Source organism: Nicotiana tabacum, chromosome 12 (assembly GCF_000715075.1).
Source record: "Nicotiana tabacum cultivar K326 chromosome 12, ASM71507v2, whole genome shotgun sequence".
Classification (NCBI taxonomy): domain Eukaryota; kingdom Viridiplantae; phylum Streptophyta; class Magnoliopsida; order Solanales; family Solanaceae; genus Nicotiana; species Nicotiana tabacum.
In genome coordinates, this window is record NC_134091.1 from 119,988,962 (window position 1) to 120,003,825 (window position 14,864).

Genomic DNA, 14,864 nt, shown 5'->3' on the forward strand with positions numbered 1-14,864 from the left:
TCTTGTAAGGTTATTGTCTTAGATTTGGGATTAATTAGAGTGTTTACTCTAATTTTGTACTCTCTTTTGTACTCATATTGTTATAGTGAAATTGCTCCTCTGCTTGTGGATGTAGGTCACACTGACCGAACCACGTTAAATTGGTGTCTTCTTTATCTGCTTTAATTACCGTTGTTATCAACTTCCGTTGTCTTTATTATTGTCATTATACCGTTGTTTGGCTAAATTCCGCACTACCCGAGTTTACGATCCTAACATATAGCATTTCTACTTTCCTCCGTAATGAATCCTTTGAACATTTTACTTAGTAGCCATGACTAGAATAATGGAATGAATGTAGAGGATTCGTATAAACTATCCTGACTAGTTTGTAATTGAGACAAAGTTGACCAATTGATTGACTTTCAACTTTGTGGTTGCTGCCTCAGCAAACAATTCCTTTAGCTACAAAGGAGTTGGTGAATGCTAGTTCTTAATCCCTTTTTCTTTGTGTAATCAAGTTTAGAACCCTATGCAAATATAAAATTTGTTTATTATTATTTATTGCTGGTTTCTTATACATATTTTAAGATGGTTCAATTGACTAATGGGTAACCCTTCTCATTTGCGTTAATAATAGTTTTGACTCGTGAAAGTAGCTAGCTATAGAGGCTTCATTTTCAAAGGAACAGCACTGTCATTGTTATTCAATATCAGCAACTAATATTGTCTCAAAGAACCAGAGACAATTGGTGAGTTCAAAGAAAAAATTAACTAGGAAACATAGAAGTTCATTATATATGAATGAAATTAAAAACGTTCATAAGTATGAAATATATATATATATGTCTTGATGAAGCCCAATTATCTAGTTGGAAAAACATGTTTTTTAATGTCATAAAAAGGGAAAAGTGCAATTACATGTCTTTCAACTATATCCGTGCTTTTTAAACAGAGAAAGTAAATACAGAAGTAAAGCAATACAGACACAACAGAAATGGAAAGATGAACACAGTTTTATTACAACTCTAGAAAGAAAATAAAGGAAATGTAACCACATATAGACTATTTTAAACTTCACAATACTACAACAACAACAACAAAAAACCCAGTGTAATCTCACAAGTGGAGTCTGGGGAGGGTAAATGTACGCAAACCTTATCCCTACCTTCAAGAAGGTAACGAGGTTGGGAAGCACACCAATAAGAAAACCGAAGCTATTTTAAACTCCACAATGCTTGAAAAAATAAACACAAACCAGGTTCTTTATTGGAATGAAGTCAATCACATCAACAGACTGCAGAAAACAAGATATGCAGTGACTCCTTAATTATCTAAGGGTAACATAATTCCTGGATCTCCCCTGCAGAAAGGACGAAAATAATAAAAGAAAAACACTAAATTAATAATCTCGGATGAAGCAGCCTTAAAGGATATATATTCAGCTAAATGAAAGACATATCATATAGAAATAGACGCAGCCTCATTGGAATATCTAATATTAATAATAGAATAAAAGGGCAGCCCCTGCACTAAGCTCCCGCTATGCGCGAGGTTCGGGGAAGGGCATGACCACAAGGGTCTATTGTACGCAACCTTACCTTGCATTTCTGCAAAAGGCTATTTCCAAGGCTTGAACCAGCGACCTCCTGGTCACATGGCAGCAACTTTACCAATTATGTCAAGGCTCCCATTGTTAATAATAGAATAGGGGATTGGATGTAGTTGTGTAACTTGCATGAAAACTACAATGGATATAAAAATCAGTTTAAAGAACAAAAAAACTGACCTTTCACTGTGTAGCCTTCGAATCATCAGAATCAGGAGGGAATATGGTGAGCTTGAAATTGATGCTTTCCAGCTTCTTGCGTTGTATTTCTCTTGCTGATTTGACTGCTTTGATTGTGTTCTCCAGCCTCATCTCTTGAAAGCTGTGTATACTAGCAAGCTCATATGGCACAGCCTCGAGTTTATCACAAGATATAAGAACAAGGTGCCTAAGTCTTGGGAAATGAAGTTCTGAAGCCTCCCAAAGTTTTAAGTCTTCCATTTCAATCCACAGAACCCGGAGTTCAAAAAAACCTCCTACCTCTGGCCTCCAGGACTCTCCTGTGAATGCATTTTGTTTAAGTTTTAGGACCTCAAGGCATTCCAACTGCCCTAACCTACTTGCCTCACTCCAATCAAACTTTGTGTTTGACAAAGTTAACTTCTTCAATGTGCGAACAAATGTAAAGAATGCTACAGGAATGCGAAGCACTTCACCCGAGTAAAGAAAATCATTCAACAGTTTCAGTTCTTCCAGGAACTTCAGTTCTTCAAGATTGACGCAGTTAGTTTCAAGAAAAGACTTCATTGGCCCTCGAACACTTAATTTTTTTAGATGACAAGCCTTTGCAAGGACATTTTTCCTGCAACACTGTGATGCAACCTGAGAAAGAGTTTGAAGGCTAGAAGCTTTACCTGTAGAGGTAGATGGAGATGGCAATTTTGCAGGAACATTGGTGTGTATATGCCTTAACCTTAACATGTTCCATATATCTGCTTTTATTTCAAGAATTGGAGCCGATGTACTTAATATAAGGGTTTGTAAATTCCAAAATTTACCGAAGGCAGATGGAAGGGCCATGAAGTCGCCTGAAATAGCAATATACCTCAAGTGAAATAGTTGGTAAAAATCCCTGGAGAATAAAAATTTTAAGGACTCAATGTCCAAGACCCTAATCAATGGAAATGATCTGCAGATAGATCTGATGTTACTAGGAGGCAACTCGATTTGTGTTTGTCTTGTGGAAAAACAATAAAAAGATCTCACATGCTCTACGAATGGTCTTGTGGAGAGAAAATCCTGCAGAGCAGAGGGCTGAACACACAATCGACGAGACATGCTTCGATCATGTATAGAAATAATAGCCTGATCAAGTGCTGGACATACTTCTTGGAAAAACCATTTTTCACTAGCCTCCTTTTTACAGAACTCGTGCAACAAGTCCTGAACACGGCATGTTTTTATTTTGCCATCGGACTTCTTCTGCATCACCATCACTAAATTTCTGTCGACAAGGCCGTTCAAATAATACTGTGCTGTCTCTTCAAGGGTGAATGCTGGTTTGGACTTTATTAAGCCCTCGGCAATCCACAAGCGAATCAGTTTCCAAATAGGGATATCAAAACCTCGAGGAAAGACACCACAGTACAAGAAGCATGACTGCATCTCTTGGGGTAGACTATCATAACTCACCTTTATAATATTCAAGCAGCTTGTAGCATCATCTTTATTAATAAGATATTCCCCCATATTTTTGTCAACTCGTACCCAATCAACTTTATTCGTTCTTGCTCTTAATGCACCGGCAATCATCACTATCGAAAGTGGTAATCCACTACATTTTTTTGCAATGCTTTCTCCAACTCTTAGTAACTCATGGGGACAACTTCTCCTGCCAAAAACATTCATTTTCAACAACTCAAAACTTTCATTTTGACTCAGAAATTTCAGATAATGAGGATTTTCATTGGCATAGGTAGCAACATATCCTAAGCGAGTGGTCATAATGATTCGGTGTCCAACCCAGTTTCTCGGAAAAACTTTCATTACAGAATCCACAACTTCTGATTCCCACACGTCGTCTAAGACAATGAGACATTTACCTCCTTTAGCCACAAATGAACATATTAACTTAGCTAATTCATTCGCATCCATATCTTGATATTCCTTAATGTTTCTCCTGAACCTATTGAGAATTCTAAGAAAGACATCCTTTATCTTGTATAGCTGGCCGACATGAATCCAAATTTTGCTGAAAAACTCATATGAAATTCGAGGATCATTATAAATTTTTCTTGCCAATGTGGTTTTGCCGAGTCCCGGCATACCCACAATGGGAATAATATCCAGATCTTCGGATCCTTCAGTAAGTCGCTTGATCAGTCTTTGTGCTTCCTCATCAAAACCGACCACTTCGTCATCCTCCAAAGAAATATCCTTTTTAAAGTGCAACAGGTTGCATAGAAAAAAATCAGGTATTGATTATATAATAGAAAAGTCTTAACTTTATGCTACTGTCATATGAACCTCTATTCAAACATGCCGATTAATATCAAATTGAGCAGCTTATATGTCTTGTAAAATAAATTTCTAAAGTAAATATATCCAAAAGTACAGTACTTAATGTGTTTTTTCAGACGGAGATACTAGTTATTCCATACTTGATGAGCAAATGCTTTTATTCTTATTAAACCGAAAATGATCAAATGTGTCCCTCTACTGTGTGAAAAGGATCACTTTTACCATCCGTTGTTCTTTTCAAACAAAAATACCCCTGGCACTACCCAAATGGCTAAGATATACTGCTCCTTCGTTAAGGTTGTCCTAGGTGGATTCTCAATCTCATATGACACTAACATTTTGATAAAGTGGAGACCACATGACATGTCACCTCATCACTTCAAACTAGGGGTGGCAAACAGACGTGTCGGATATGTGCAGTTCAAAATGGGTAATACAAAAAAAGGATAAATTATCCGATGCGACCCATATTTAATACGAATAGAAAATGGGATAACCGGTGGATAATATAGATATCCATATTATTCATGGCTTCTTGAATATAATCACTTTCGGAAGAATTCCTGGTCTCCCAAACTTAAAGAACCAATATGAGTCTTTACAAATGTAAAAGTTAAACCTATTTGTTATCCATTTTTTAAGTGGATAATATCATTTTTATCTATATTTAACCCATTTTTAAAAAGTTCATTATCTAATCCATTTTTAATGGATACTATGGATGAATAACTATTTTTTTTTAATCCATTTTGCCACTACTACTTCAAACCCATTTACCCCCTCCCCTCCATTTCTTCTATCACCAGCACCTCCTACCCCCATCACCATAAACTACTACTCAGTCATCTCCCTCTGCTGCGACTACCCATCTATTTCTCCTGCCAAACCAAGTTGTAGGTTCTCCTCTTTCTTTTTCCAGTGATTTTAGCGCAAGGAAATGTGAATAGATCAAGTTGCAATTCTACTTCATAGAGGAATGCTTAAACTTTCATTTTGGCATAGTTCTTTAAGATTTTTACAGCTGATTCGCATTCTTATTAGTTTCTTAAATGATAATAATGGCTTAAAATCTTAATGAAGCTTGTAACTAAAGGTTACAAAATTTTCAAGTCAATTATCTATCCGAAAACCGATTTCCATTCTCATTTTATATATATACATATATGAATTCCTTCATATTCTCACCATTTCTAATCAATATGTTAAGATACCCTTTAAATACAAATGAACTATGTTAATGACTCACATGTTATGAACGGCGGAAAACTAATTTCTTCTCATTCTTATGCGCTGGAGAATTGATATTACATTAAGTTTACGTATCTTTCTGTTGTTATATTCAGAATTTGTTCTCTTACAAAAAACTTCTAACACTTAAATAGATGATATATCAATATTTGAGTATAGTGGTTTTAATGGTGATGGTGGTAGTGGATAGAAGGTGTTGGTAGTAGAAGAAATTGGGGGAGGGGGTAAATGAGTTTGAGGCCATGAAGAGGCATGCCATATGGTGTCCACATGTTGAGCTTAGCATGTTACAGTATGGTTGTGTTTTGAGGATTGACAAATGGAGATCACCTATGTGAAGTAGATGTCAGTGAACCAGGTTTGTAACAAGATAAAGTGAAATATTGATTAGATGAGTGAAGTGTAAAAACGTGTAGATGGATTCTGTAAGAAGTCAGTTAGTGCACAACAAGGAAAGATATTTATTGAAGGATCCATATACTAAAAGGTTTTTACAAATAAGGAATAACTTGCACGGAAGGAAAAAGTTGAGGAGGTAAAAACAATTATGAAAACCAAATGAAATTAGGAGAGTCTTTCTTTAACCGAAATATTCTAGGTTTTAGAGCACTAATTGGAGACGAATTTTGACCACCCTCCTACCTATATAAAGAGACCTATTGCTGCCGCCTGCAACTAATACTATTCATGCAAATCAAGTATTATATCTTGGCAATATCAACTACCCAAGAAGTTGCTCTCAAAAGATTCAAGTTGCTCATCTAAATAACTTGTTCGAGAAGATGAAGTTGCAAGAGAAGTACTTTTAGCTAGCAGCAGAAGCAATTTTTCTTTTTGGGAAGAAGCAGTTTTTCTGCATTTGGGAAGAAGCAGAAAATTCTAGCTTCTTCCAAGAAGCAGAAGTTGAAAATTAATTTATTCAAGACAAAACTATCATCACCATAAATTTATATTTTTTTAATTATCCCTTACAAATTTAAGTTTTAGCTTTTCATTTTTGTTTTTAGTTTTTACCATTCTTTTAAAATTAAAGATATCGTATACATGAATCATATTGTAACTTTTTAAATTCTATATTGCCTTTTCTTGTTTTTGATTTTTTCTTTGTGTAATGTCTTGTAACTTTCCAAATTATCTTTTTCTTTTTCACACTAAAGCAAATTATCTACATCCTTCTTTGGATTATCAATTCTCTTCCTATAAATAATTATTTATAATTTCTTCTGTTATATGATATTAGTTCCCGAATCTTTAAAATAATTATCAAATCTAATTTGTGAAAATTACCTACAATAGGTAATAAATTTACAATTGCATCGCATAAACTATCTATATATTATTAATAAAAGAAAAAAAAAAGCATCCACATTAAGCCAAGTGGCAACCTCACAATAGGTTACTTGGCAATTTAGGATAAAATTAGTAAGGTTAGGTAATAATCAATTTCTTGTTGAATTTAAATTTAAAAAAAATTAAATTATATATTATATGTTGTTAATAATTAGTTACTCTTTTTGAATTTGAATTAAACATACTTAACTATTTTTTTTACGAAAAATTTTATTTTTATATATTTAAAATTATTTCTATTTTACGCTCAATGCCATCTTTCAAGTTTGACACTCAGAATCATCTTGTTACAACTACCATTTCTATACATAATTTCATCAGATGGCATTCTTGTACCGATAAGGAATTCATCTATTATGCTAATGAAGACATTACTGCAGAGATTGAGGAAGGAGATGAGCCTCCTGATATTCCTTTAGAAATGCAAGGCAAGTATTCTACTAATATGGAGGCGTCGTATGATAGAAGTAGAGATGAAATTATTGAAAAATATTATGATGTGTGAGTAACTTTACGTATTATTTCATAGTGGATTAATCAATATATAGTAATTTGTGGAATAGACTTATAATTCATACTTAATGATGTTTTTTGATTATTCAAATCATCATGTAACAATAAGTAATTATATTAGATAATATTATATGCTTTGGTATAATTATATACGTAAAATTGATTTAAATCTTTAATATGTTAGTTTACTTTATGTTTTATACTTTAATTAAATAAAATAAAAAATAATAAAAGTATCTTACGATAAATATTTAAGATCATTTTTTTCTTTAAAAGAATTATAAAACCTTGGTACTATTTTTTTTTGTAATTTGACACTCAAAAAACACTTTTTAGAGAGATTGACCAAACATAATTTGTTTACCAAATATTGCAAAAAGTACTTATTAAATGAATTTGCCAAACATAAACTTTTTTTTTTCAAAAGTTTCAAAAGTACATGAAAAAAAGTAATAAACAGATTTTGGCACCTTGACCAAACGGGCTCTATGTTGGCATATATGCTGCTCCTTACCATAAATCTCATGAAAAGAGGAAAGCTTATATCTACTGGAGAAGGTTTCAAGATTGTTGGTTTACCGCCAAAATTTATAGTTTAGTAGTATCGATAAAAAAAATTAAAAACAAAAAAAAGTAGTAGGTGTAGATTTGGTTCTCACTATTTCCAATTTTCCCTTTTCCTATGTCCTTCCCCATGAAATAGAAAAAAGTAGAAAGAAAAAACAAATTGTTGGCTTTTGGAAAATACCTTCGGCTCCTCGGAACCTTTTACAGATTCAATTTCAAGTTGAAGATTTTCTGCGGGCGAAAGAGCTTGCTTGTCTCCGCGGGGAATTTTCTTCATCTCTTCAATGATGTCTTTGATCTTTATTGAAAGATCCCGGTGTCTAACCGTGTTGTGAGCAAAATGGAAGGCCTTTCTAAGAATATTTTTCTCTTGGTTAAGCCTCGCCTCAACCAAGAATTCGTCAATGATATCCTCAGTTCTAAATACTGTAGTCAGAATGGCCTTTTCCATTTCTTTCCACATAATACTTTTCCTCACCAACTTTGAAAAATCATTTATGAAGGCATTTAGAATTTGTACTTGTTCGAGCAGATCTTGAAACTCTTCCTGTACACCTGCTATCAGCCGAACATCTTCACTCAATACCTGCAATAGTTTCTCCAACAGAAAATTTATCGCTGTATCTGCCATCTGCAACTTTTTTAAGAGAGAATGTTAAAGGGAGACAGATGATAGCTTCTTGAGCTCTTCATTAGAGATGACATCTTTCACCTTACCATAGCTGTAATATGCTGTACGGAAGAAATTATTATATCATTAGTTTACTTGACTCTCTTTTTCTGAATTATTTTAACCTAAGTCTTTCTATATTCCTATTTTCCCTGCACAACCACTATTTCAACAACTCTCTAATGACAACTTTCACACAATTTTTACGGGCGTCTCATTACTTCTTTATACTTGTACTACAAAGTGAATTTGATATCTTTCAAAAGCTGATTTATACTTGTACAAAGTGAATTTGATTTCTTTCAAAAGCTGATGCGGCAGTAAAAATAACTATTCATTCTTAAATGCGCGTGAATCGTGAAAAAATATCAAAAATGGATTAAATTATGCACATGTTATTTTTCTATTGGATTTTATGGAACTAATTATCATAATTAATTCTTGGTGGGCCTCCTCTCTCTTTACTTTTTCTTTTTTCTTTTCTTCTTACCCTCCTCCTCATCAGTCACCATGGCTCCATCATAACCTTCACTTCCACTAACTTTACATGTTCCATGACACCAAGGTCTTCATCCAATTTAAAAATTCTAGTGAGGCTTTTTTGGAAGAAAAAAGATATATGAGAGACGAGGTTGCTGTGTGAAGAACCTTGAAATCCTCTCCGATCCAAAAAAATTGCCGATGAAGTCCTCCATCTTATTTTTAGTTATGGAGAGGTTTTTTTAGATAAAAAGATTGGATTAATGGACGAAGAAAGTGGAGATAAGAAAAGATAGCAGGAAAACTTTTTCCGGCCAAAAACTTACCTGTGCTTCTTTGTTTGCAATCGAACTTTACAACTTTTATGTTCTGCTTTTGATCCTTAAACCCAAAATATTTCAAACTTAGAATTAGGTATGATGTGTTAATTTTATCCAATTATTTGTGCAGATTTGTATCTCTCTTTTTCAGAGAAATACCTTTTCTTTTAGGAGGAGGTAAAGCGTGGGGGTGGGTTTGTTAAAGATGAAGTAAGGAACTTTTGTTTAAAAAAAAAAAAAAGATCTTTAAAAATTTTATGACGTGGAAATATGTGACGCTAGTGTATTTCACTGCTCAATTCAAGAGTGATTTTGGGTTGATATGGAGGTATTAAAATTTCTTCTGACAAGTATAGGAAGGTAATGAGCAGAGGCGGATTCAGAATTCGAAGGTTGCGGGTGCCACCATATTATGCATACAGTATATATGTCAGTAGCTACAAAGACATATTAGGAATAATAGGTCGGTTCGGTTAGTTTTTGGTTAATTTGAATAGGCATTTCATTCACAAAGCAAATAAATTCGATTTTAGTTCAAATTTTTAATGCTTAATTTAAACACATTCTAAATAAAAATACAAAAAAAAAATTAACATTTCATGAAAGAGCGCCTCCAATATAAATATTTGCTTAAAGGGTACCTTAACTACACTATATTCTTTGTTTGACTAGATTAATTTACTTGTATTGTTCTTTGTTTATTTTTTCATCTTAATTGTTGAGTTATATGATAATTATTTTCAAAGAAAAACCTTCAACATTCAACCTATGATATTCAACTCAAAACGACTATCAATCAAGCCATTTAATTTTTTTTTAAAACCCAATAGAAGACATTGCTCAAATTATATTCCAATATATAAATTAATATCGTTTCATTAAAAATAAAGAAATTATATTCTAATTAAAATCAATTAAAATTACTATAGAAAATAACTATTTATAAAGTAAGGTATAATGATAGAAACAAAATGAGGACTGAAAGTTAAAAAAAATGAAGAAGAGAGACTTAACAAGTAATAAAGGGAGGGAAAGAACCGAAAAAGAAGGAAAAGATATGAGGCCCTAGGGTTCAACTAAAAATAAAAGAAATCTTAATAAGTAGAAATAAGGAAAAATCAAAGGAGCTGCTCCAACAGGGAATCGAACTTGCATTCTTGAGGCCAAGAAAAGCCTTCAAAGGGAAGGCTAAACCAATGGCACCCACTTCCGCTTTGTGACTTTTGGGTGCCATTCTATCTATTTATACGTTTTTTCACAGAGATATTATGTACATGGTAGAAATTTTAGCGAAGCGAGCGGGTGTCGTGGTACCCCTAACTTGCAATATAGATCCGCCCCTAGTAATGGGACGCCCGTAAAATTTAAGTGTGAAACTGATTTTTCCGCACAAGTACATGGTACATCTTATGTATTTTCCCTAAAGATATTTGCAAGTGGATAGCAATTCAACTTTTTTCGCTAAACTCTATTTTGTCTGCATTAGTTGAGGAATAGGAGAGAAGAGATTCCAGATAAGTTCTTTAACGAGAACTACCAGCTATATCTATTTATAAGTCGTCTATTATAAAAAATGGTCAATTCATAAAATATTACTAATATTAGCCAACTGTTACAAATATTAGCCAGCTAGTTATTTGTAGCTAGAAAGGGGTTGGGGGTCTGGCGGATAGTGATCGAGGAAGAAGGGGAAAGGGTGTGCTGGTAAAAGACAGGGATGGGATGGGGCCTTTATTTCTTTTTCATTTATTTTAATTTTTTTTCCTGATTTTAGAAAAAATTTAATCCAAAATTATTGTACTCACGCGCGCTAGTTTTGTGGCTGCATGTACTTTGTCGATGTCATATGTGCTCCTACATAAGCATAGTCAATGGTCAAATTTATTTATTAGTTCACAAATATATGAGTTGAGGAGTTCAAATTGGAAAGTTGTAAGTTTCTTTCTCGGGTTTGCAATCAAGTGCAAGTTTAAGTGACCAAGAGGTCATTTTGCATTTAATTTATGTGGTCTCCCCCTTCAGAATACTAGTATAATGTGAAAAGCCAAAATAGTTTTTTGTGCGAGGCTAGATCACACGGTGTTAGCTCTCCTGCATGTGAATTTCAAGCTAATCTTCTACTGCAACGACCCGACCGATCGTTTTGTGTCTTAGAGCCCTGTTATCTCTTTTAAAGCTTTTCATATGTGTATTTGAGGTTTTATGACTTAACGGGATGGTTGGTTTCGTTTCGGGGAGGTTCTTGTTTGATTTAGAATAATTGGTTCTTATTTTTTTCTTTTTGTGATCATATTGTCTTTAGACTATCTCTCTCCCTAACTCTCTGTCTTTCCCTCTCTCTGCGGCAGTAATCCCAATAGTCATCTTCTGCCGGAACCCTACCAGCACCGATGCCGGCAACCAGGTAAGATTTTAGACCACCCCTCACCTCTCTTTCTCTTGTTCTTTCTTTCTTCTTCCTTCATTACCCTATCCTCTCCACCCCCAACCCTAACAGTAGCGGTCTACTCCGGCGTCTGTTGTCCCGCCGGTGACCTCTATTCCGGCGAATGCAGTCCCCTCCCCTTTATTGTCCCCTCCCCATCGGCACCCTCTCCCTTTCTTTCCTTCTACTTTTCCTTTTTTTTACTTGCGTGCTAGCCTATTCGGCCATTACCCCCTACTGTTTTTTATTCTCTCTTTTTTTCTCTTCTTTGCTTCTGTTGGGGCTTCACTAGTGATAGCGGTGATAGCCCCACCCCACCCCCCTTTTTTTTTGTTCTTGGATGTTATGTGTGTCAATCAGGTAATACTCGATGGCTATTGGAGACGATCGAGAAGTGCGTGCACAAACATAGGAGAGCAGTCAGGGCGAGTGTCAGTAAAAGGTAGTGAAAAGTTGGACGTGAATGCGCTAGGTGCCGAAACATTGTCGTGTACACCAAGACAATTTCTAGGTTCTAGTCTCGGGAGTTGGTACCTCCCGCTTTCCTATTTTCTCTTCTTTGTGTTAGTTAAATTGTTGCCTTTTTACTTTGCATTAGTTTAAATCATACAATGAGCGTATGTGTAGTTACAACTTATTTTCTCTTAGTTTGCTCCGTTTGCCTATTATGTGTTAGTGATTCTCCTTAGTTTGTTGTAGGTATAGTGGTTGTAGTCTGGGATAATAGAGGAAGGTCATGTCTTCGGAGGGGCCGGGGGTGGGGCAGGAGACAGGGGTGGGACGTGAGGCAATGGAGGTAAGAGACACAAGGGAGCCTATAGGTTGAGAACTAAATCATGAAACATAGGGATGGAGAAGATCCTCCTGAAGAGAAAGGTCAATATAGCGTATGTCCAAGAGACTAGGTGGGCATCGAAGCCGAGAGATGAGGATGGGTATAAGCTATGGTACTCTGGAATCCTAAAGGATAAGAATGTTTTGGGTATTTTGGTTGATAGGGAACTTAGAGAGTCTGTAGTGGAGGTTAGGCGGGTGCATGATAGGTTAATGACTATTAAGTTGATGGTTGGAGAGTGCATGCACCCTAAATGTGATTAGCGCTGACGCGCCGCAAATGGGCTTGGATGAGGAGCTTAAAAGGCTCTTCGAGGAGGGGTTGGATGAGATTGTGCGTAATATTCCTCCTGCTGAGAGGTTATTTATAGGAGGAGATTTCACTGGAAATATTGGGTCGACTGCATGCGGCTATGGCGAGGTGCATGGCAGCTTCGATTTTGGGAATAAGAACGCAAGAGGTACTTCGCAGTTGGATTTCACTAAGGCATAGATCTTGTGATTGCAAACTCCAAATTTCCGAAGAGGGAGGAGCATTTGGTTACTTTCCAAAGTACGGTGGCGAAGACTCATATTGAGTATCTTCTTCTTAGAAGGTGTGACAGAGGGTTGTGCAAGGATTGCAAAGTTATCCCGAGTGAGACGAAATACCTTGATTGTAAGTTTAGCACCGAGCCGAGGGAAGCGGGCATAGACGTGAGGCTTGAATCGCAGGTCATCCCCAAGAGAGGCAATTTCAAGTACCTTGGGTCGGTTATCCAAGAGGATGAGGAGATCGACGAGGATGTCACTCACCGTATAGGGATGGGGTGGATGAAATGGAGGTTAGCATCTGGAGTCATGTACGATAAGAAAGTGTCACCGCTACTCAAAGGTAAGTTTTATAGAGCAGTGGTTAGACCAGCCATGTTATATGGGGCTGAGTGTTGTCCAGTTAAGAACTCACGTATCTAGAAGATGAAAGTAGCAGAATCGAGGATGTTGAGGTGAATATGTGGACACACTATGATGGATAAGATTAGGAATGAAGATATTTGGGGAAAAGGTGGGTGTGGCCCCCATGGATGACAAGATGCAGGAAGCGAGGCTCAGATGGTTCGGGAACGTACAGAGGAGAAGCCCAACTGCTCCAGTAAGGAGGTGCGAGTAGTTGGCTTTGGTGGGTACGAGAAGATGTAGAGAGGGGCCTAAGCAGTATTGGGGAGAGGTGATCAGGCAAATTATGGCGTGGCTTCAAATCACCGAGGACATGGCCCTTGATATAAAGTTGTGGAGGTCGAGCATTAAGGTTGTAGGTTAGGAGGTAGTTGAGCATACTTTTAATTCGTACTAGTGTGAGTCTAGTCTGATAGGATTTTATCTTAGACTGCTAGTGGTCAATGTTTTGTTCACACTACTCTTCCATTTTCATAGTGCCAGGCCTTATTTACTGGTTATTATTTTTGTTTTTTATCTATTTTCTGGTTCTTATGATATTGTTATTATTTCTATGGTTTCTGTTGATAGTACTGATATATAGTCTCTTTTCGTCTTCTTGAGTCGAAAGGTCTATCGAAAACAATCTCTCTACTCCTTCGGGGTAGGGGTAAGGTCTGCGTACACACTACCCTCCCCAGATCCCACTTGTGGGATTTTACTGGGTCGTTGTTGTTGTTGGTTCTTAGTTCAAGAGCTTAAGTTGAAAATATTGACCAAGATTTGACTTTTGTGAAAACAACCTCGAAGCAATGTTTTGATGGTTCTAATATGTTCGTACGGTGAATTTGGCCTTAGAAGTGTGCCTGAAATTGAATTAGGATGTTCTTAGGTTGAATTGGCTCTTTTTGCCAAGAGTTAGCAATTTGAAGGTTTAGAATTCTCTTACGTTTGACCATGGTTTGACTTTATCATTATCGTGTTAAGATTTTAGTTTTAGAGCTTGGAATAGGTCTGTTTTGTCATTTAGAATTTGTCTACAAAGTTTGATGTCATTCCGAGTTGGTTTGGTAGGAATCAGACGCTTGGTTGTGATTCTAGCGATTCTTGAGTTTCATTGTAATTTCAATGTGTTTTGGTGTCCGATTAATGATTTTTAGAGGTTATTTTGGTCTTTTGAGTTCGGGATCAAGTTCATATGATATTTTTAGACTTGTGTGAATGTTTAGTGTGGATCCTCGGGGCTCGAGTGAGTTTCATACGCATTTCGGGTTGGTTTGGACTTGATTCTTAGCAGTTGGTGTTGCAGTTATCGTAAATGCGAGCACCAGTTTGCCTTTGTTAATGGAATATCACTTTTAACAAAAACTTGGGATTTCGGGACTTAGTGTGATGACCCTTCATGTCATCATGGCACCATTTGGCATATATTAATGCCATGTGGAAGCTTACATAGGAGGAAGGATAGCTTTTGTGAGAAGATTCTAGAGAAGT

General features: G+C 35.9%; 1 protein-coding gene across 2 annotated transcripts; it reads right to left on the reverse strand.

The window, feature by feature from the left end:
• Positions 1-977: 977 nt before the first annotated feature.
• On the reverse strand, positions 978-8,859 carry LOC107830636 (putative late blight resistance protein homolog R1A-10). Of its 2 annotated transcripts, none has more exons than XM_016658264.2 (3): positions 7,908-8,717; positions 1,769-3,964; positions 978-1,342 (listed from the first exon to the last, which is right to left on the reverse strand). In XM_016658264.2, the coding sequence occupies exons 1-2, from the start codon at positions 8,355-8,357 to the stop codon at positions 1,772-1,774; spliced, it is 2,643 nt and encodes an 880-aa protein (XP_016513750.1). In that variant the 5' UTR covers positions 8,358-8,717; the 3' UTR covers positions 978-1,342; positions 1,769-1,771. The 2 variants fall into 2 exon arrangements, with proteins under 2 accessions (XP_016513750.1, XP_075083015.1); XM_075226914.1 differs by lacking the exon at positions 978-1,342 and adding an exon at positions 1,371-1,628 and having other exon boundaries at positions 7,908-8,859.
• Between the last annotated feature and the right edge of the window lie 6,005 nt (positions 8,860-14,864).